At 31.6% G+C, this 23,530-nt stretch overlaps 2 protein-coding genes across 2 annotated transcripts in view; both read left to right on the forward strand.

Moving 5' to 3' along the window:
- The window catches only part of LOC143043008 (exoskeleton protein RP43-like), a 47,901-nt gene that overhangs the window by 8,827 nt on the left and 15,544 nt on the right, over window positions 1-23,530 (forward strand). Inside the window, exon 3 of the mRNA XM_076215504.1 lies at window positions 17,711-17,838. Within this exon, the coding sequence (XP_076071619.1) occupies window positions 17,711-17,838 (128 nt within the window). The remainder of the gene's footprint in view (window positions 1-17,710; window positions 17,839-23,530) is intronic.
- On the forward strand, window positions 4,597-9,988 carry LOC143042909 (lysozyme-like). The gene is made up of 5 exons (XM_076215418.1): window positions 4,597-4,614; window positions 4,757-4,829; window positions 5,974-6,008; window positions 8,600-8,714; window positions 9,594-9,988. Exons 1-5 carry the CDS (start codon window positions 4,597-4,599, stop codon window positions 9,794-9,796), a joined length of 444 nt encoding a protein of 147 aa, XP_076071533.1. The 3' UTR covers window positions 9,797-9,988.

The following is a 23,530-nucleotide window of genomic DNA, read 5'->3' on the forward strand; positions in this document are numbered from 1 at the left end:
GTGATGAATTGGCAACATTGAACTATTAAATGCATGATTAGCCATCTTAATTCGATTTTAGTACAGTATAGGTTATATATCAGATCTTTGATATACATTAATTGAATGAAAAATAAGTGAGGTATGCATCATCGAACTAGCAGTTATACAACATAAATAAATAAAAGCACGTAGGGGTAAGCGAACAGTGTACGACGATGTTTTTGTGTCAAGCTGTAAATTACCTTTATTCCTAGCCTTGAAACTTTGGAATAATTTATAAAATGAAGTTTTGAATAATATAAAACCATAATAAGCCGTTTTCCTATAGCTACTAATATTTTTGGTGTTGTATACTAGTAATTTATTGATGTTTTTCCTCAAAACTGTGTTCTTCTTTCTATTATTACTGTGTTATAAAGTTATTTGATAAAGGTTATCCATTTAACGTTTCTTAATCCACTTTACTATATGATGAGTGCAACTAGACTAGTTTAACACAACCACATATAGATGAGCCTTTCCAATGTTTAAAACATTGTCATTGGTGTTCTACGATAACGTTTCTACCTTTGACGAAATGAGTGTTGATGGCGGAATTTGATATTTAACGCTATTGAGCTACAAATGATTTAGATCGTTAAATATGGTGAATACACTTGTCTATATATATTCAAGTGAAAGTAAGATAATAAAAATACCGAATTTCGTAGGAAATATGAAAATGGAGAGTCCAACCTCAACTGGCATAATAAAAAAAACAACCTAATCACCTCAACCGAATAGATACCTACTATTATTTTCCTGACTTGGTTCATATTATCCAGTCGTTATGATTCTAAATATTCATATAGTAGTAATATACAAAATGTACTGCATTTCTCATTGATATGATGGCAAAATCTTTTAAACACTTTGTTTGGGGAGTCCAAGAAAGACCTTTTGACAGTGTAAATGATTCCCAAAAATCTCTTATTACTGTATGTGTGTGTTAAAAACAATTACGCACTCATTAATTTATAAAATTTTAATAAATGTTTCTGTTACTGAAATAATCTCCTTTTGATAGTACATGTAAATGCTAGTTCATTTACATGTATTCCATAAGCTTATAACATTGACTTGACACAAGTAAAACTCCTTTTTGAAGTCATTTGCGTACACAGTACATACAATGATGTATATTCCACCACAATACTTGAACGAACATGTTTTTGTTATACAAATATCAATGGCATTGAGAATACAACTAAGAAAAAGAAGAAGAAAAAGCACACGGACTATGAGGACGGTGGGCGGTGGTACATCTTTACGCAAATATGACGTTTTATAAAAAAAGATGTTCGGTTATGCCTGGAGGAAATATATTTGTCAAGTTAAATGTCAAAATAGTTTCAAATTGTAGGAGAACCAATCATATTAAACCGCGACATATGTTTTACCAGTAATTCAAAAACTAATTTAAAGCGCCTCACTTTTGCATACAACACGCCTCTTCGCTAATAATTTTATATATAAATAAACCAAGAAGAAAAATACAGCAAAAATACAACACTACAAGACAAATTTAAAAACATAGAGTCCATGAATACTGATAAAATCCATAGCTATCATTCGACGAAACAATTTAAAAACAACTGACATATTTCTAACTTGAATAGAAAAGAAGCATTCAATTCTGTAGCAAAATCGAGCTTTACGCTGTTTCTATCTTCAAGCAAATATATAATTTATTAAACTATGGTTATGTAATTGAAAATAATAATAAAAAAAAACCACACATGATCAACATATTTTATTACCATGTCCTTCAACTCTTTATAAATTATAAGGAGAAAACAGATGCTTGTTTCCATGTAAATAATTCTACAAGTAGGAGAAAACATTGCTAGACATATTCAGTTTATATTTACTCGTGTGTTAAGTAGGCTCACATAACAAAACTAGTTCCTCGTCTTAATCAAGATTTTACAAAATTTAATATACACAAAGAAAAAAGTTAACCATCCCCTGATGTATTACATTATAGTTTAAACCAAAAATATCAATTTAAATATAAATATTGATTTTAACCTATGTTCCTTTGAAAGATGTGACCATACAGGTGTGACAGGTCATTGAGATATCGATGTATAATGCACGCGAACCATGTCTTCCATGCAAATTACAAAATGCAGTTTTCCCGCGCTTCAAATTTGAGTATTTAACTCCGAGGAGTTGAAAATTATATTCCCACTCTGGGAACATGGTACGAAGACTAATATCGGAGTTTCAAAGATGGGAGATTATCTGCATGCGGTCATCAGGGTTATCTTATAAAGCTATTGGACGTCAGATGGGTTTCCATTATGCTAAAGGCAACTGGCTTATGCGGCAACTCAATCTATTCATTAAATTATATTTTTTTTGCAATTTGTTGTGTTTTTCCTTAAGGTAATGTAATGTTATGTCCAAACAGGCTGCATTACTATTGCTGCCACCAATTGTACCGGGATCCCATGACCCTTATCTTAATATTGGTTAATTCGAAATAACGCAGGAGTGCTTTACTTTTTTCTTTAGTTATACTACACTATACCTGAAAGATTCATTGATGATGTTTGATTGTTTGATACCAATTAACAATCAATTTATCAAGCTCAATCGATTATATTTTACACACAAACAGTGAAATAATAGTGTCTTGTTCATTATAATGAATCAAAAGTTTTATATGATTTTCTGGAAGTATTTTAAGATATATTTAAAACCACGATGTCACCATTGATACTCATAAACAAAATAATTTATGTAGCTTAGACACTCGAATAGAAAGAGATGCCACATACAAACTAGCTAATTATATGGGAGTCAGTTGTGTTTGCTAAAATGATTATCAACTGTGGCCTTTTGAAATTCTAGATATCAAACTGATAAAGAAAATGTCGAACGATATTTTTCAATTAACATAGAAATTGTTTTCAAATTGTTATCAATTGTACCAGGCTTTCAATTTATTACGACAGACTAATCAGTGACGCTCAAATCAAAATAGTTATAAAGCCAAACCAGTACAAAATGTGTTTTAGGTAAGAAGTCTTTTTGCCGTTCGTATGACTAGAGAGAATAAATGTCATCAAACATTAATCAAGTTGAAAGTTTATTTCAAATTGCAGAAAAATGATGTGAGGCGATATTCTTTCAGTATGTCATAATTTAGTCGCCTTAAACAATTTTAATTTTAACAGACTTTCCCTCTAACACTTTATTAAGAAATGATATATCAAATGCATGCAAATGATACTTTTGTAACATCAGCTGCATTCTCAAGGTCTTTCCTGAATCCAAGATGATGACACTGTATAGACTTCCCTGTCAAATTATGTAAATGTCAAAGTTTAAACAATTGCTCAAATAACCATATATAGAAGGCAACATGGGAAAAAAACACCACTTTAGAAATTATACAAATCATTGGATCTTTGTATTTCAAATTTTTCATTACCTTTTTTGGACATATACTTTAACAGATGACAACACTATAAAACATGCACAAGTCCTTTAGCCGGTATCAAGGAATCTACAGTTTCAAAGGTGAGTGTTTGAATTTAAAAGCGAAATGTTTATACAAGTAACATTATTTAAATGTGCTGATTACAGTAGATAATGTTTTTTTTTTTAACAAACTGCACTACAAAAAGTAAAAAGAAAAAAAAAAGGAAAAAAAAAGCCTTAACTTAAATGCCTTGATCTCATACGTAGGCAATACTATCTCGTTTGACGCATACTAAAGTTAGACATGCATGTTTAATATGAATGAAACATACATATTGAACACGATTTTGTCAATAACTCAGAAAATAATGATTGAATGCATTCACAGGTACATATGATATCGGCAGTACTCACCTATTAATGGACTTTTGCATGATTATTACTGTTAAAATATAAAACATCATGCATGCTGGCTTAAAACTTAATTATATAAGACGCAATAAAACATTTTAATTTATTTTCAAATAAAACTTAGAGACAGAAAAATTAAAAATTGACACAATTGAGTATTAAAAAATTACATGAAGTGAAAATTAATATATTATTTGCATTACCCCATTTTTACTTACTAGTTGTTATTCGAATAATATTTTCTTATTAACCTTCTAATTTGTTCAATTTGGAAACATTTAGTAATTTAGAGTTTTTAATGTTACCGCCTAGAATCATTTATTGTTTTTTGTTGTTGTATCCAAAGGTATTTAAACACTTCTCAACAGTTTGGCAGTAATTTGGTTGGAATAGGAAAATAAAGATAGCTTCAGGTAAGCAAATGTATCTTTAAAAAAATAGTTAAATAGCGAAGTTTCATATAGTTATCAAAGGTACCAGGATTATAACTTAGTACGCCAGACGCGCGTTTCGTCCACATAAGACTCATTAGTGACGATCATATCAATATATTTATAAAGCCAGACAAGTACAAAGTTGAAGAGCATTGAAGATCCAAAATTCCAAAAAGTTGTGCCAAATACGGCTTAGGTAATCTATGCCTGGGATAAGAATGTTTTTCTATCACTTTCATCTATCAAGTCTAAATATATATACGCGCGCATAATTGACGTTTGGAATTGGTAACGCTTTATGCAATTATGTTATATTGTAAAAATTCATGTAGCAAAAAACAGATGATAAACAACAATAAGTTAGGACAACAGCTTTAACGGTTTGATTGTTTTGTTTTTCATCAAATTGCAATACTCAATTGATTTCATTGCCTGATGCTCAATTTTGTTTGTTTCAGGATGCCTCTTATTCAGTTATCTCTGCAAATCATGGTAATAGTTTTGACTATCAATGTGGGTTGATAGATGCAGGTAAGTTACAAAATCTTTTCAAATTTTAGAGACAATGTCGGAGCTGTACAAGTTTATGTTATCGTAATGGGATAGTCAAAGACTCGTGTGCGTTTAAATAGTTACTGTGTGATCTATACACAAATAATGTATGTCGTTTGACATTTAAATTATAAGACCTGTAAGCCAATATGCGATAATCTTTTCTTATAAAACAATTAATAATATTACAATTAAGACCAATCTCTGCCAGGCTTCGTGTTTTTCTCTATTTGTTACACTTCAACTAAATCAATTGGTATTTGGATGTGTACTGATTGTATTAATGTTTATATACCCTTCCACGCCAGCAATATGTTTTATACGTGTTTCTGCCTTGTATCGATGTAATGTGTTAAGCTCTTCTTATAATTTATTATTATATTGTATTATTTCACTGTCTATTATAAAGGGGCGGGTTTGTCATTTGGTCTCTTGTGGATAGTTGTCTCATAGGCATTTATAACTCATCTTATTATTTTCATATCTTAACTCTAATAGGGCTATTAATTTTTATTTGCGACTTTTGGGAGTTGGATTAATCGTTGTAATGTTCAACTGAATACATGCTTAAACTTTGCAGTGTTAATGTCCTCATACTGAGGATTACAAACTAAAGTTAATAATCCTAGTCTCTTTTATTTCTATTTCAACCTAGCTATCACAAGTAAAAATCATCTTCAGAGACACATGTTAAAACGGTACTCAAATTCCTAGTAGTCTACCATTATTTCGCAGTTAAATTCAACATTCAATGTCGGGGCCTTTTATAGCCGACTATATTGCATGGATTTTTCGCACTGTTGAAGGCCACAAAGTTGCATTTTACTGCTTACATCTTCTTATTTCTGAATTGAACTATACATATATAAGATTTCTTTATATAAGTATTCATTTTTGATTAAATAAAATCATTTATTTAAACTATAATGAGAATTTCAAGACACATTGTAAATCTTATTCTGATTAAACGGACACATGATAGTTTTATGAACAAAGAGCAATTATTTTATACTATTATATGAATCATTGAAAGAATAAAGAGTGAAAAAGGCATTGACACATATTGATATATATATAGCCGAATCGATTTTATTTCCCCCTAACAAATTAGTTTTACTTTCAGGAATTTCAAACACTTGCTTAGACTGTATTTGTGAAGTAAGTATATAATATCCTAGAGATTCCTATACAAATCATTTTTTTATTATCCCGCTTATAAGGTTATGATATTTTCATTTAAAAAAATTGATTGGACTAAAAGGCTTACTGTTTTAATTATGTTTTTTTATACAATGCTATAGATTTTCTTTGTAACTTCATTCCTGTTGACTGATGAAAGGAGAAAGAATATAGGTTAAATAGACCTCATACTCTGTAGTTGTACCTGAAGTTTTCATCTTACAGTATATGTACACATGCTTTATTGCGGTATTAAAATCTTGGTAGAATAAAAAAGATATGCAAACTTGTATCATTGTTATTTTGCTTAGTTTCTTTTGTTACCTATTCTGTTATCGGTCTGGAACTTTTTTAAAACTGCATTTTACTGTTCGAATTGCTGTATATTTCTTTATTCTATATTGGCTAGAGGTATAGAGGGAGGACTGAGGTCTTAAAAACATGTTGAACCCGCCGTTTTTTTGCGCCTGTCCCAAGTCAGGAGCCTCTGACCTTTGCTAGTCTTGTCTTTTTTTTTAATAATTGTAGTTCATTGTTATATTTTGGAGTTTAGTATGACGACTATGTTCACCTCCGGGTGCGAAATTTTCTTACTGTTTTGAAGACGCATTGGTGGCCCTTGCCTGTTATCTGCTTTTGATATATTCCCAATTTCTATTCTCAATTCTATAAATGACATTTGTTGTTTTTGTCATGGGAAAGTTGAATATTAGAATCAGTGTCCTTGCTCAGAGAATGTATAGTGTTATGTGTCATTGCGTTGATTCCCGAATTAACCAAACATAAAACTGAAACAAATGGTGCATAAAGCTTTCATTTTATTTATTTAAAAATTGTAGGCTGTACTTACATAAAGAAATAAGAAAGTCAATCAATTACTCAATCATTCAAAACTATCAATCAGTTTTGTGATCATAACCTTATTAAAAGAGGCTGCCTCTAAAAAAATGTTATATTTCGTTTTCAGTCTTTTCTATAGCCATGATACGAGTATATTCACAGATTGCGTTCTCTTTTGCTAATATACTCCAGCGACAAACTGCCTTGTTTTTAAACTGTAGGCGTTACCTATGTAGCATCTCTCATTTCACAAATTAACTAAAACAATAAATCTGTCACCATAATCTGATAACATGAGATTCTGCTACTGTTGGTATTTTTACTATCTGTATACACTAAATATTTCAAATAAATCTTTCAATTCACAACATTGTAAATGAGTCATCTAGTTTTTCATGTAGTACAATGTCAACTGGATTACTTTGAAACAATAGGACATCATGACGCATCTTTACCCAACTTTATTTCCAAAGGTTGTTTAAGCAAACTGGACGATGGATCTATTCAGATTGAACTGGGATCGGAAACATTTATCCAAGATCAAAAATCACTTATCACAATAGAAGAAAATACACTCAAGGAGAAACTGAGACAATGCCAACAGTCGGACAACAAAAAGAGCAGAGCAACAAAACGGAGGTTACTGGACACACCACAGAAAGGGAAAAGTGGCAAAAGGGTACAGACACATTCTACTCCAAGGTACTTTGATTTCATGTCTGAAATATTACAATATTATATTTATTCATTTATTTATTAGGAGTTATATTAAATGTAAGTTAATAGTGAGGCATGAAGCATTTGTCTTTTGAGGAGGCATGGGTTTTTTCAAGGACTATAATGAAAGCAAAAAAATGTTTTATGAAGCAAATAATTTTTTTCTAAAATTCTGAATAAAAAAAAGATATTAAAAAAATTGCCGACCATATTATAAGAATGGTAGATGCCTAATTAATATTGCTTTTTACCACTGTAAAAATAATGGCAAAATGTTTTTGATTTTTTCATATGTACTTTATGTAAAATCCATCTGAAAGGAACTTTTAAACAGGAAATTCATGATGATTTAGTCTTTTGCTATATGAACATATAAATGATATATGCAAGCTGTCAAATGTGAAAATTTCATTATTTTGGAACCATAAACTAGGGACAATTTCACTCTTTTCTTTAGACTTTAAATAAACTTGCTAAACTATTTACCATTTGAATGTGTGTAATAATCAAAACCATTCAATAATTAGTTGAATTAGAAATATTACTATTTTGATTTATATCTATATAGAGGTTATTTTTTATTTCAGAAAATTGAAGACTACAGATTAAAACTGAGAAACAAATTAATGCTGTGGACATAATCCTTCTTTGTGTATTTATCATAATTTGACTTGTATTGTGATTTATTATTCTGTATAACACTTTAAAACTGAAAATGTTATAATTAAATTATCCTCTGCTACTATAAACATATTGTTTGTGTTACATATGTTATCAGCAACAGAGGTACAGCTTATCTCAGTATGGGTCACATTCATAGTGCAATTAGAATTGTCAATCAAGAAGGGTGATCATTTTGATCAACAAACCAGAGCTTTGTCGCTGGAGTAAATATCAGTTACTACGTACTATTAATCAAAATTTTAAACAAAAGTAACGTAGCGCTTTTATCTCAACCGTTTCATTCTAAAATTTCGATTAGTGGTATGACAGTTTTGCTACTTACTTTATAGGTAGAACCAAATTGTGACAAAGAAACTGGATATGCGGATGATGGCGGATCGGATTCCTGTGGACCATTTCAAATAAAGAAAGTGTACTGGATTGACTGTGGTAGACCAGGTGACAGTAAGTACAATTCAAGTTTAAGAAACGAGTCACTTAATCGGATGTGACAAGTTAAGTCGTCCTTCAATCGAAATTCTTTAATCGTCAAAGGTCTACTTAAATTAAACTGAATTAAGAGGCAGTTAAATTTAGGTTGACACTTAAATGCTGAAATTTCCGATTTGTTCTTGGCAATTGTTAATAATAACTCTTTAGTTTATGATAATTTCTCAATAATAACTATCGTTTACTTATTGCAGTCCGCAAAAAGGTATTCAGTACTATCATTATCACAAAATGATGTATTATACCTATTAACGCACCGAGTAGCCAATACTTCGATACTGATATAATTTAAGTGTCTATTTTCTTTTATATCTAATTCAAGTTTTATTTATCAATTAACTAGTTGTACTAAAATTGCATGATGTAACAATTTCAACTGGCTTACTTACTCTTCGGCTTTATAACTAGTATGCCAAGGCACTTGTGATTTTGATATTCCCAAATGTCTAATGGATTATTCCTCTCAAAATTTATAACTCGTAAGCGTTCGAAGAAGATTATACAAAAAAAGTTAACAGTAGTATACTACTGTTCAATGGTCAATATGCGATCAAGCAAAAACAAATTCTGATAGAAACTAAAACCGAGTAAAACGCATCAACAAATAAAGGAAAACAATGGAACAACAGATACACTGAACTTCAACAAAATCAAACGCCAACATACATAGAAACGGACTGAATATAACAAATTTCATATTGTACAGGACATTGCAAGAAATATTGGTGAGTGGAACCTGGTTTCACTGCTAGCCAAAAACTTGTAATACTCACTGCCATTCCTAACAGACATAATTAGTTACAATTCTATTAAAGTTAACTTTTATTTTTGCAGGTTATGAAGAGTGTACAAAGGATTATGAGTGTGCCAAAGGATGTGTACAGGCTTACATGGAACGTTATGGAGGTTGGAAATGTGGAACCACTTGTGAAGATTATGCACGCATGCATAATGGAGGTCCAAAAGGCTGTAAAAAGAGTGCTACTGATGGGTATTGGAATAAAATAAGAAATGCTGGTTGCAGTAGTGATAGCTAAAATCATATTCTATAAATTCTTTTAGAGACCTAATGTTATTGGCGCTGTCATTTTGTCATTGACTTTTTGATATAAGACCTAACATTTCAGAAATATAACATACAATGTATATGTATCTCATCAAAATTTTCCTAAAATTTCTTTAGCATTATTACGCTCTTCATTTTCTCAATAAATGGTTCCTATATCGAAGTTTGTCTTATTCATTTACGAGTATTATATTAATGGTCCGATTTTATGCATTGTTTTGAAAATGATATTACTCAATTTATTTCACTTGACTGGGCGGAGTTTAACCGATTCGCTCACAATAAACCAGTCCATCTATAGATAGGTGTTTTAGGATAAACTCATCAATGAAGTGTCCAGTCATTGTTTTTTTAAATTCCTTTGATGACACTGATAGGTGATTAGAAATCAGTAATAATTATAACGGCTATCATCCTTATCACACACATCTTCAAATAGACTGTCCTTATGCAAATTAAAACGTAAGCTCCGCCCGATCAGTTGAAATGACATTGTTAATACCTATGTGTTACATTTTTTTTGAAATTCGTTGCACTTCTTGTCTTTGTATACAATCTCACCGCACAGTTACTTGGTTAAGAAATATAAGGACAACGAATACTCAGAAAGTTAACCCTATGTTTACGGATGACTTTGTTTGTGCAAAATGTATAAAAAGCAACGGAAAGATCCAATTTAAAAAGTAAAATAACAATGATAGCGAGGTCCGAGAAAAATTTAGAACGTAAAGATCCTAATCAAATATAAAAATGTTAAGCTCAAACACACCATATTCTATACTACATGACCATCGTGTAATATTTTTGAAGTTGATACGGAATATTTATCAATAAGGGGTTGTTATCTTCCGATAAACCATTTTAGAAAAAAGGACGAGACGTTGTTTGATACACTCCTGGTTCATCAACTTTCTGCCTATACACTGTTGCCGTTTTACAAAGTCTGAGTAGAATTTGCAAGCTCTTGAATATTGAATAAGTTTGAAAATGTATATCAATATGCAGGTTACGTAATAGTAAAAGTTCAATGATAAGTTAATATTGATATTAAAAGACCTCCGAACAAAAAGGGGTGTTCAGATCCCCGAGCCCGAAGGGGCGGTATTTTGTAAAAATAAATAACCTGTCCCGAACCGGGAAATGTTGGCTGCAAACGGAATTCATTTATAAAGTCCGGATCTCATTTACTTATAGTGGCCGTTATTGATTGTAAATTCAAGACGTTTTGTTTATGGCATTCGTCTTTCGTGGAGAAAAAGAAGAAAGGAGCTTAACTTACGAGTTCGATCATTATGGTTCAAATCTATTCTGTTACGGGATACGTTTTACCTCTAGCGAACGCTCTGCCTTATTGTAAGAAGTGCCACTCTAAATTTGTAAATATTTGCTTCAAATTGATCCATTTTGAATCTAGTCGTGAATATGCATGACATATTTGCCACTGGACACAAAGGAGCAATAAATTAATCAGCTTCATTTAGTGATTTATAATCATTTGTCCTCAGTTGATTATAGTCTCCAAACAGTTTTCCAATTTTTATATATTTCATTTTTATTTACATTTGAATTTTTATGCGTAAATCTTAGCATTTCTTCCATCATATTTCTCTTTGCATTTAATCTTTTTTTTTTAATATTAAAAAAATGTTGTAGTACACATCAGGGGTTACATTGTATAATTTCCAGCAAAACTAAAAGAGGAGGGACTAGAACAGTAAAACAATCTTTATTGAGTGGCAATAACTCATATATTGAAGCGTACAATGACAGCTGTCTCGTCTAGGTGACACCATTTGCTGTTTCAAGTATATTCATATTTCAGACTGGTATAATAGTTGTCATAAAAGCAGCAACAAAAATTGGTAAAAAAAAGGTTGACTACAATTTATAAAAAAGATTCAACTTATTTTGAGCGTTTCATTTTTTTTTATATATTGTCTTGCTGATCGGTTTTGTTATATTTTTTTTTCATCTACTATTGTTCTAGCAAAAGTCACAAAAAATGTTGTTAAAATCAGCCATGCGACTTATTTAAAACGATTAAGCTGACCTTTCTTGTTGTTTACACATTTCAATCATTCAACTCGTGCGTAGATCGTCTTTCCCTCTAATGTTTTTTAAGGTAAAGATAGCGTGGAATTCTCACTGCACCAGGCATCTGATATTTATTCCTATTATATTTTGATCGGACAAAGCTGCGTATTTATATAGCCAATAGGCTAAAGGAACGCACCTATTTAGCAAGGGTATACTGTGGGACTGGAGAGGTCTAGAGATGTCAATATTTCTATACCCAAGCGAATCTTGGTTTTGAAAAAGGAGATAAAGGTATACATTAATGCGACAGCAACCAAAAGACACAGATAAATAAAAATATTTAGAGTCAACATACGGTCTTTTTTTTTATAGAACATTCCGTATACAGAATAATAAGCTAAAAACCGACCCATGACTAAATAATAGTTATACGGAGTTAATTCAATAATATTTTCCGTCAAATATTATATATCCGAAAAGGCACATTTTATTTAATATTATTTACCGTCAAAGGTAATAATCCCAACAATCACAAGTGTTTGAAAAATTTTACCCGCCATTGTTTAATTTTGATTGGTGAAAATTTAAGAAATATTAATATATACCAGTAAAAGAAAAACACTTCACTGTATAATAAAACGGTAAAATGAATAATGATAATGGATGACGACCAGCGGTGAATAAAATTAATATTTAGAACGATTACGTTTAATATAATAAGAGTATTAACCCCGTTTTTTACTAGCCTGACAAGCTGAGTCGGTTTTTTTTTATCGTGTAAGTTCAAAAGATATTAGTTCGCAGGAAGAAAAGTCACCCGACCCGGACACATTTCCGACTCTGAGCCGGCCAGTCTGTGCTCTTACTTTATGATGCCACGTGCTAAGCGTTGAAATAGAATACCAATTTAATGAACGTCTTTGTTTGACCCGTTCGGAATTCGAACAAATTAAATGACCTCCCGTTCTCGAGGCGAACGCCCCCACACGAATAACAATGAAAAATGCACGAGCAGGTTTGTAAGCTAGCATATTGCAACAAAGGTGGAGCAATTGAAAATTTGAAAATTACAATCGCCTCGTTTTTCATAGATTCTAGTACTTAGATGACCGTGTATGTCAAATTCGAGATAAAAGTATAAAAATAAGGCGGGAGAAGCGGAAGTCGTGTCTTTTGTTTTTTGGGAATTCTAGCTCTGAGGGATATATTAATGTAACCAAATCAGAAAAGTTTGGATTGTTAATGGACAAACCATCAATACATGTTTATCTGAATGTGAAATCAAATGATCTGGCTTCTTTGGTCGTTTTGTTTTTGACAAGTGTCTGTATAAATGAACTTCGATTCATATAATAATAAGAAGTGGTGTACCGACAATTTGTTGAAGATTTTTACTTTCAACAAATATGTGGTCAATAAGAAGCATCAGCATACGCAACACTTGTTCCTCTGTGTAGCATGTTTCACCTTCTTATTCACAGAATATACCGAATGTAACGAATTTTTAGTTTATTCTACCGTATTTATGTTGCAATGTTGTGGATTATTTCTTTTAGACGATTTTTCAATTTCACATGGGGAATAAATACGGAATCTAAAAATCAAAATTTTTGATAGAACAAATCTCTGACGAGATCGGTATATCCAGATATACTTTAGTTCTTTTTTTTAGTCAAACATTCAGATGAGCCGGCAATGTAGCGTTGTTTGTACTAAATTGTGTAAAATTAAGGCACAAACAGGTCCTCCGATTTGCTGTTTAATGTAATGTTAATTGAAGCAGTGAAAGACATATGATTCGCCAAAATCTCATCCTTGTCAAATGATATGTTTTTGTATGTGGAATTACACTTAATTATTCTCAGTACTTTTACAAGACACTCGTTATAGTTAAAATTGATACAAAGACAATATCATTTGGAGGTTTTTCCGCAGGCATAACAATATACATATTGTGAAGAGATGATAGACATTTCATAGCCTTTTTGTCTCTGAAAACTGCATTAGGTCGATTATTCACACATTTACTTAAGAATGCGACCTGATTGATTTGATAGATTATATTGTTAAAAGTGTCCATTTCAACCTTTTCTCATTAATTATCCCATGATCTGGCGTAGTCCTCAATAAAATCCATAATTATTTTGAAGTTATGTTCTTGTGGCAAAGCTGTCATTTTAATAAAACCAGTTTCTCCTTTACCGACATAACAATGTGTCTTAAGTGTAAAATTTGATGTAAGAGGAATATCTTACACTTTATTTAAGTCAAAATAGTGACTCATGTGCGGATATCGGATATCAAAAATATATCAGCTAATCAGAATACAATAAATTTTCTAAACTTGATTACATGATATACTTATTTTTGCTCCCTATCATATCAAAGTGTTATAATACTCTTCTATAAGAATAAGAGAAACCAAATATCGCACAATTCTCGGTTTGGCTTTGAGTAAAATTGTTTTCAAATGATGTCTTGGTTAACATGGTATCAAAGATATCATGTCACGTTTATCGTTCTAGAAATGAGCATACACATAAGGCCCTGAAAATAAGAAATAAGAAATAAGGAACCTAATCCAGGATAAATCTGCAACCTCTTCCAATCAATGTCATGAATTGGTTTTAATACTTAGATACTGAAGCATTCTATGATATACTCTGATTGTATATGTCTAAAATTTAATCAAACTGTCACTTTCTTCACAATAGCATAGCCTACACATGTTATAAAATAAAATTGATTAAAAGGTTAATTTCTTCTTAATCATCGTACCCTGTCGATACACCCGGGATCGCTTCTATTGAAGTTCATTCATTTCCCAAATTTAGTGTGATTTATCCTCTTAATTAATCGATGTATGATATCCATGAATCTGTAAAGTATAAGTATTGTTGCCGTAATTTTAGACTGTAATACTGAAAAATTATGTAAGACCTATGCATGTCTGAGTTAATCAAATTCTTAATTGGTAATTAAAACTCAAATTCTTAGGTTACTTAGATTTATTAATTTCATCTTTAAGTTTTCGTATGAATAATTACGATGCTCACACGACCACTATTTTCAATAGTCAGCTATATTGAGTACATCTTAGAGGAGAGGAAGAATCAACAAACAAGGTGAGAATTTCTTTCATCTAAACCAATTATATATGTTTGCTTTGATTTACTGTTATTAAATTAATATCTATGCAGACTCGATGTACAACTTTCCTCACTTTAAAAAAAAATCCAATGTGGATGAATAGTCGCTGAAATTCCCGTAAAAAATATGTTAACTAAAGGTAGTGATTTGGAAATTCATATTGTTCAAACGCACACTTATCTTTTACTTTCAGTTTTGAATTATCAGTTTTAAATAAAATTCACATATTTCTACAGGCCAAACATTTGTTGTATGCTTCTTCCTCTTCTATAGTTACGGAATACCATCAACTGTTTGAGGATTACTTTCCGGCGCATACCTGTATGAGGTCGTTTTAAGTTATTTTTTTTTTACTTTTATTTATATATGAAATTTACAATTTTTTAAGTTTTATTTTTTTACATTTTTTATATATATTTTTTATAACTATAAGATAAAAACAACAAGCACATTTAGTTTAGATGAGAGTATGTTTTAAGGAGCACCTCATTTCAGATACACTGCTGGTATTGTAATATCTGTTGCAAGTATATTGTGCAGCTCTTCTTTGTACTAATTCCAATTTATACATATTTTCTGAGGTGTGTGGATCCCAAACTGTACAGCAGTACTCTAGTTTTGGTCTAACTATTGTTTGGTAGGCTCCTTCACTAATTTTGAATTTATTTTTAGATTACGTCTGATGAATGCTAATGATTGGTTTGCTTTTGCTGCTGATTGTTGAATGTGTTTGTTCCATTTGAGGTCTGAAGAAAGTGTAATGCCTAAATATATACTTGTTCTAACATATGACCATGCATGTTATAATAGAAATGTCTTTGATTTTTCTTTGTTGATACTCTAAAGATGTTACATTTGTCCTGGTGGAAAGACTAGCCAGTCTTTCTCCCATTTTATAGCTGCTTCTATGTTTTCTTGAAGCTTTATGCACTCACTTTGGCAGGTTATAGGCCGATAGATTATGCTGTCGCCTGCTTACCCTGGCCTTGTGTAAACTGTCAACACATCTACGGCTTGCAAGGATTTTTTTCATAAATAAATGATATCTTTTTCAGTGTATCCAGTTTAAAAAAAAGTTTACACGCCTAGAAGGTTTATGCGAGTACCAATTATCAGAAGATGTCACGTGCATTAACCATTTGCCTCATAGTTGTTGCAGTCATTATGCAAATGAAAGGTACATTTTAAAATCATAAACTTTATTACATGCAGTCGAAAATTACTTATTTGTCCAATATATATACCTCTTATTTATCTATTTCTTTAATGGCGAGTTTTATAATGAGAAATTGTTTTCCTTTTGATTTATTGGTAAAGTGATAAAAACTTGGTCATGTATCAGTGCATCCAAACATTGTTTCTGGAATTCCAATTAGTGGGTTCATTGAAGATGATTAAAGTGGGTAGAAAACTCCATCGAACATTAAGCAAATATGGAACAAATGAGTCAATATCATTTGTGGATGGTGATGAGTTGCCTAACATATGGTATCTGTATACTGTACCTCTACACCTTGTGTCTGTTTACTGTTCAATCTTTGTTGTTTGTTTTATGCATGTTTTGTATTGTTTTTGATCGTTAGATCTTTTTTTAGTATCGGCCACGATTTTGTACTCATGGTCGATTTTTCTGATTTTTTCTCTCGGTTAATTTAAGAACGTCAATATAAAAAAGGACATTAAAACACCAGACATTTGTAACGGTGAAGAACATTTTACACAGATTTTATACTTTCAATTGATGAATTACTAGCGATTTGAGACTGACAGTAAACAAGAAACGGAACCGACACAAACGTATTTAATTTGTCTGAAGATACTAATGCCAGTTGGCACGATGTCAGTAAATTGTCAATAATATATGTTATGTTTATTGTGCAGCTTTTATAAACATAACATAAAACAGCTTGTATAATTGTACCCTTCGTTGAAGCAATTGATTATTTATTGCACTATAAGTATTTATTGTAAGTATAGAACGGATCCCACTAGGTATACCATAATGAGAAAACAAAAAACAAAAATCTTAATGACACAAAAATCTAAATCATTATTAGACATATGCATAGTACTTTACAATAAAAACAGAATTATCACAGTATGCTTAACTCTAAACCGTTCTGATTGTTGTTTATAACAAATACTCAAATATTTTGGATTAATTGTATATTTCGCATTCGTTTTTACAGAAAATGCAAATGCCGCAATTCAACTAACAGCAACCTCTTACCTGCAAACATTTGTATCTCATGATACATACGATGGAAAAACATATTATCCTGAAGGGTAAGTAAGATTGTAAAACTGAACTGTCTTATATAATAGACGAATCACAACGGAATTGAAATAAAAAGAAACAGAATTTTTTGCGTGTAAACCATAGGTAAAAAAATCGGTGTTCGACTGTCTGTCATTGAATAATTGTGTTTTTATACAAAAAAAAAAACACAAAAAAAAAAACCAAAAAAAAACGTTCTTTTCTGTTTACATTCATATCATTCAAATCGATAACGAACATATAAGTGAGCTTTAAATATAGGAAACCGAGGTTTAGCGATTTTCATCTCTTATACTGATTAAAAAGACAAGCTATAACACAAGCATGCCTGCGAAACATTGTTTTTGAAAGTCTCTATAGATTATAGAAAACGAAATATTTACTCCTTTGAGTCAATTTTATGTTCCTATTTCGTTTCAGAAATTATTCCCGCGACTGGTTGATTACAGGACATGAACTGAATAACGTTATCACATTAGAAATCCTAAACTGTACCCTAGAGACCTCTAAAGGAATTTGTTTATTTGATAACATATTTATTTATGACGGTATGTAGTAGTTTAACTAACCGACTGAATTGCCGTCCGTCATTCTTTAATGATTCTTTATGTCTTTCGTTTTCTTATGACACACTTTTTTTTATTACGGTGATAAGTAATCAATAACAAAGACAAAAATAAAAATAAGAAAGTGAAATAGCGTCACTGATGAGTCTCATGTAGACGAAACGCGCGTCTGGTGTACTAAATTATAATCCTGATAACTTTGATAACTACTTTTATAATTTAATCATGGTAACTGAATATCATTTCCCCCTCATTTGTATAATTAAAAATCAATAACCACATTTGTTACACAACATTTCAGTAAGGGCATATGTCACAGTTAAAAGGGAAGTAATGACGTTGCTAAAGTAGAATTTTATTTTTCGCGTCGTTAGACTGTGATATTTCGGGAAAAGATGCATTTATTAATGATATGTATCATTCAAACGGATTTAGATTGAAAACGAGTTCGTGGATCCCACTTTTCAAAATGACGTTTGTACTTATTTTCATGATAACGTCAACTATGCAATTAAAAAATAAAAAAATAAATAAATATACAGCACAACATGACGTTTCTTTCTAAATTCATGAACATTGGATGAATATAGGTTATTTTCTTAAAATAAAAATGCATAAATTAATAGGATACTCTTATTTCAATCCTGGTATCTATTATGAGCCCAATAGTCTGTGTTGACATGAGCTATCATTACATGTTCATAATTATAAATTAACTGTTAACAAAACGTTTTGAAATGCTAAAGCTTTTCTACTTCAGGAATATATTACCTTAGCTGTATTTGGCAAATCGTTTAGAAATTGTTTATTTTTGATTCGTGCGTCACTGATGAGTCTTTTGTAGACAAAACGTGCGTCGTCTGGTGTAAATATAAAATTTCAATCCTGGTATCTATGATGAGTTTATTTACAACCACTGGGTAGATGCCACTGCTGGTGGAGATTTGTTTCCCCGAGGGTATCACCAGCCTTCACTTCTGTGTTGACTTGAGTTATCATTGATATGTTCATAATTATACATTAACTGTTAACAAAACTTTTTCGAAAAACTAAGGCTTTTCTACTTCAGGAATAGATTACCTTAGATGTTTTTGGCAAAACTTTTAGGAATGTTTGCTCCTCAATGCTCTTCAATTTTTAATTTGAATTGGCCTTTTTAACATTTTTTATTCGAGCGACACTGAGGAGTCTTTTGTAGACGAAACGTGCGTCGTCTGGCGTAGATATAAAATTTCAATTCTGGTATCTATGATGAGTTTATTTATAAAGTTAAAATTTCAAGTAATTTAACATAAGACAGCTTGTGTTTATCTTTTAAAACGAAGTTATGTATATCTGTCAAAGGAAAAATACGCCCACTTATCCGAATTTAGAGCAAATATCTGAAATTTGGACCTCATTTTACCCAGTAAGTAGCACATGAAGATATATTTGTTTACAAATTTTTTCATCAAAATTTCATCATGGAATCGAAACTGGATTGTGTGGCCTTAATGCGAACTGTACCCTACAGATCTTTTAAAATTTTACATATGGAATCTGCTAATAAAACTACACCAGAAAATAAAATAAAAAAAGCGAGTACCAATATCGTTTTTCAGAAACGAGCTGTTGACATTAACACCATGCTACGCCAAAATTATAAAAGATACAGAGAGGGAAAATCATCCTAAAAAGATCGCAAGATATCTTTGTATTTTTAATATTTTATATTTTGTTGATCCACAAATTTCTTTTTAAAATTGATACAGTATTCAAAATTGATCGAGAAGTCTGTTGATGCAAAAAAAACCTTAACAACTGTTTTTTAGCTCACCTGGCCCAAAGGACCAAGTGAGCTTTTCTCATCACTTGGCGTCCGGCGTCCGTCGTCGTCCGTCGTCGTCGTCGTCGTCGTCCGTCGTCGTCCTGCGTTAACTTTTACAAAAATCTTCTCCTCTGAAACTACTGGGCCAAATTTAACCAAACTTGGCCACAATCATCATTGGGGTATCTAGGTTAAAAAATGTGTCCGGTGACCCGGCCAACCAACCAAGATGGCCGCCATGGCTAAAAATAGAACATAGGGGTAAAATGCAGTTTTTGGCTTATAACTGAAAAACCAAAGCATTTAGAGCAAATCTGACACACAGTAAAATTGTTCATCAGGTCAAGATCTATCTGCCCTAAAATTTTCAGATGAATCAGACATTCCGTTGTTGGGTTGCTGCCCCTGAAATGGTAATTTTAAGGAAATTTTGCTGTTTTTGGTTATTATCTTGAATATTATTATAGATAGAGATAAACTGTGAACAGCAATAATGTTCAGCAAAGTAAGATCTACAAATAAGTCAACATGACCAAAATGGTCAGATGACCACTTTAGGAGTAATTGCCCTTTATAGTCAATTTTTAACCATTTTTCGTAAATCTTAGTAATCTTTTAGAAAAATCTTCTCCTCTGAAACTACTAGGCCAAATTTAACCAAACTTGGCCATAATCATCATTGGGGTATCTAGTTTAAAAAATGTGTCCGGTGACTCGGCCAACGAACCAAGATGGCCGCCATGGCTAAAAATAGAACATAGGGGTAAAATGCAGTTTTTGGCTTATAACTCAAAAACCGAAGCATTTAGAGCAAATCTGACACCAGTAAAATTGTTCATCAGGTCAAGATCTATCTGCCCTGAAATTTTCAGATGAATCAGACATTCCGTTGTTGGGTTGCTGCCCCTGAAATGGTAATTTTAAGGAAATTTTGCTGTTTTTGGTTATTATCTTGAATATTATTATAGATAGAGATAAACTGTAAACAGCAATAATGTTCAGCAAAGTAAGATCTACAAATAAGTCAACATTACCAAAATGGTCAGATGACCACTTTAGGAGTAATTGCCCTTTATAGTCAATTTTTAACCATTTTTCGTAAATCTTAGTAATCTTTTAGAAAAATCTTCTCCTCTGAAACTACTGGGCCAAATTTAACCAAACTTGGCCATAATCATCATTGGGGTATATAGTTTAAAAAATATGTCCGGTGACCCGGCCAACGAACGAAGATGGCCGCCATGGCTAAAAATAGAACATAGGGGGTAAAATGCAGTTTTTGGCTTATAACTCAAAAACCAAAGCATTTAGAGCAATCTGCCATGTGGTAAAATTGTTTATTAGGTCAAGATCTATCTGCCCTGAAATTTCAGATGAATCGGACCACCCGTTATGGGGTTGCTGCCCCTGAATTGGTAATTTTAAGGAAATTTTGCAGTTTTTGGTTGTTATCTTGAATATTATTATAGATAGAGATAAACTGTAAACAGCAATAATGTACAGCAAAGTAAGAACTAAAAATAAGTCAGTATGACCAAAATAGTCAATTGACCCCCTAAGGAGTTATTGCCCTTCATAGTCAATTTTTAACAATTTTCTTAAAATTTGAAGATTTTCAATAACATTTTCCACAGAAAGTACTGTTATAGATAGAGATAATTGTAAGCAGCAAGAATGTTTAGTAAAGTAAGATCTACAAACACATCACCATCACCAAAACACAATATTGTCATGAATCCATCTGTGTCTATTGTTTGATATTCACATAGACCAAGGTGAGCGACACAGGCTCTTTAGAGCCTCTAGTTTTTCTCAAGTTATGAGAATGTATCGAGTATTGCTAAAGAAATGTACATAATTTAATGTTATACATGTACTTGTGTAATGCTATATGAATGTACCTATGACGATGTTATGGGAATGTATCCAGTATAATGCAAACATTTACCCAGTGTGTTTTTATCAATATAAGATATAAGCAAGGAAATGTGGTTTGATGATTCCCAATAAGACAATTGCCCGCCACTGTTCACTGCCTTAATACAATGATGATGATATGATGATGATGCCGCCGATGACGATGCTTAGTTTCTATGTAATGTTTTGTTTGATGTCGTTGATTGTTTAAAGTCATGGAAACCCCTACTTCAACGTCTTTCTTGTTCAACACACAAATTCTTATGTTGTTTGATAATTCGTGATCTCCAATTTTGCGCCACCATGAGTAATGCAGTGTAGTGGAAACTCAATTCTTCAAAAAACATTGATGATATCAATTCTGGTTTGATTTTGATTAATTTCGTAGGAATAGAAGCATAATTTTTTTTATGTCTTTTTGTTCATATTTTTTAAAACCGTTTCACTTGTATTATGTACACTATCCTGCATGCCTTAAACATAAAGTAAAATCAGAAAAGTACTGAAATCGGAGAAAATTTAAAACGGAAAGATATTTTGATACTTAGATTTCTGATTGTAGTAATTCATATATTACTTTAAACAGCACACCATACATTTTTTATTTGTTAAAAGATCGCACGATGTATTTTCTCTTACATGTGAGTAATGGAGATATATCGTGTGACTAAAGTCGTGCAATGATGTGTACTTCGCCTAAATGATCCTATTATTAAAATTATACACGACGTAAGAGTATGACGATTCAGTTATTAACTTAAAAAAAATATTTTGTAATTGAATGAAACATGTTGAAAACCAGTCATTTCAAAACCTGGGGTTCAAAATAAGACAGAATGGATACACATATCGCGAAAATGAATCAACAAACAGGTTACAGAGAACTAGATACTTAATAATTCCACGCTGTTATCAATGACGTTGACGAAAACTGTACTAATTGAAGTTACAACATTATGAAAAAGAAGATGTGGTATGATTGCCAATAAGACAACTGTCCTCAAGAGACAAAAATGACACAGACATTAACAACCATAAGTCACCGTACGGCCTCAACAATGAGCAGAACCCATACCGCATAGTCAGCTCTTTAAGGCCCCGATATGACAATGTATCAATTCAAACCGAGACAACTTACGGTCTTATTTATATACAAAAATGAACGAAAAACAAATATTTATCACATAAATAAACAAAAACCACTGAATTACATGCTCATGACTATTATGTAAACTTAGTCTGGTGTATAACGTGTTTAGCCTGGCATATTTGGTAGACATTTTATAATTACAAAAACTGGGTTAAATCACTTGCTGGTTGAAGATTCTTTCTCGAGGGTATCACCAAACCAGTCAACTTTTTTGTAGACATGACGTTTAATCAATATGAATTCTTTTCTGCGAATTATCTCTCTTTAAAATGTTGTATTGTAAACAAATCTCCTGTATTTAAAATTTTCTAGCATTCGAAACTCTACTGCATATACAATTTTCGAAACATTTATGTTTTACTACATTATATACGATTGTTCGGTAATTAAGGCTCTACAACTTCAGATATTATTCGACTTACCAACTATATTAATTCGAGATCCACTGATGATTCTTATGTAGATGGAACTCGCGTCTTTCTCAAATTTACTAGCCTAGTGTTTTGGTGAGCATTTACATCCACTATCAAATTTTGAATGAAGCATAAAACCCAATTGAATTGCATAAAATAACAACACATACTATTCTAATGCTAAGATTCAACTGTTTTCGTAACTTTATTTTTAACTGCTTGGAACCAAACTTTCCTATTCCAAATTTTAACTTTCAACCCAGGGAATAATATTAAAACGTTTGCTTGACTTCATCATCAACTAGACATATATTTTTGAAAAGAGTATATGTTGAATTGAATAACTTGGTTTGGTATATTGATATTCTAGACATTACTTCTGAAATA

This window comes from Mytilus galloprovincialis, chromosome 8 (assembly GCF_965363235.1).
Source record: "Mytilus galloprovincialis chromosome 8, xbMytGall1.hap1.1, whole genome shotgun sequence".
NCBI lineage: Eukaryota > Metazoa > Mollusca > Bivalvia > Mytilida > Mytilidae > Mytilus > Mytilus galloprovincialis.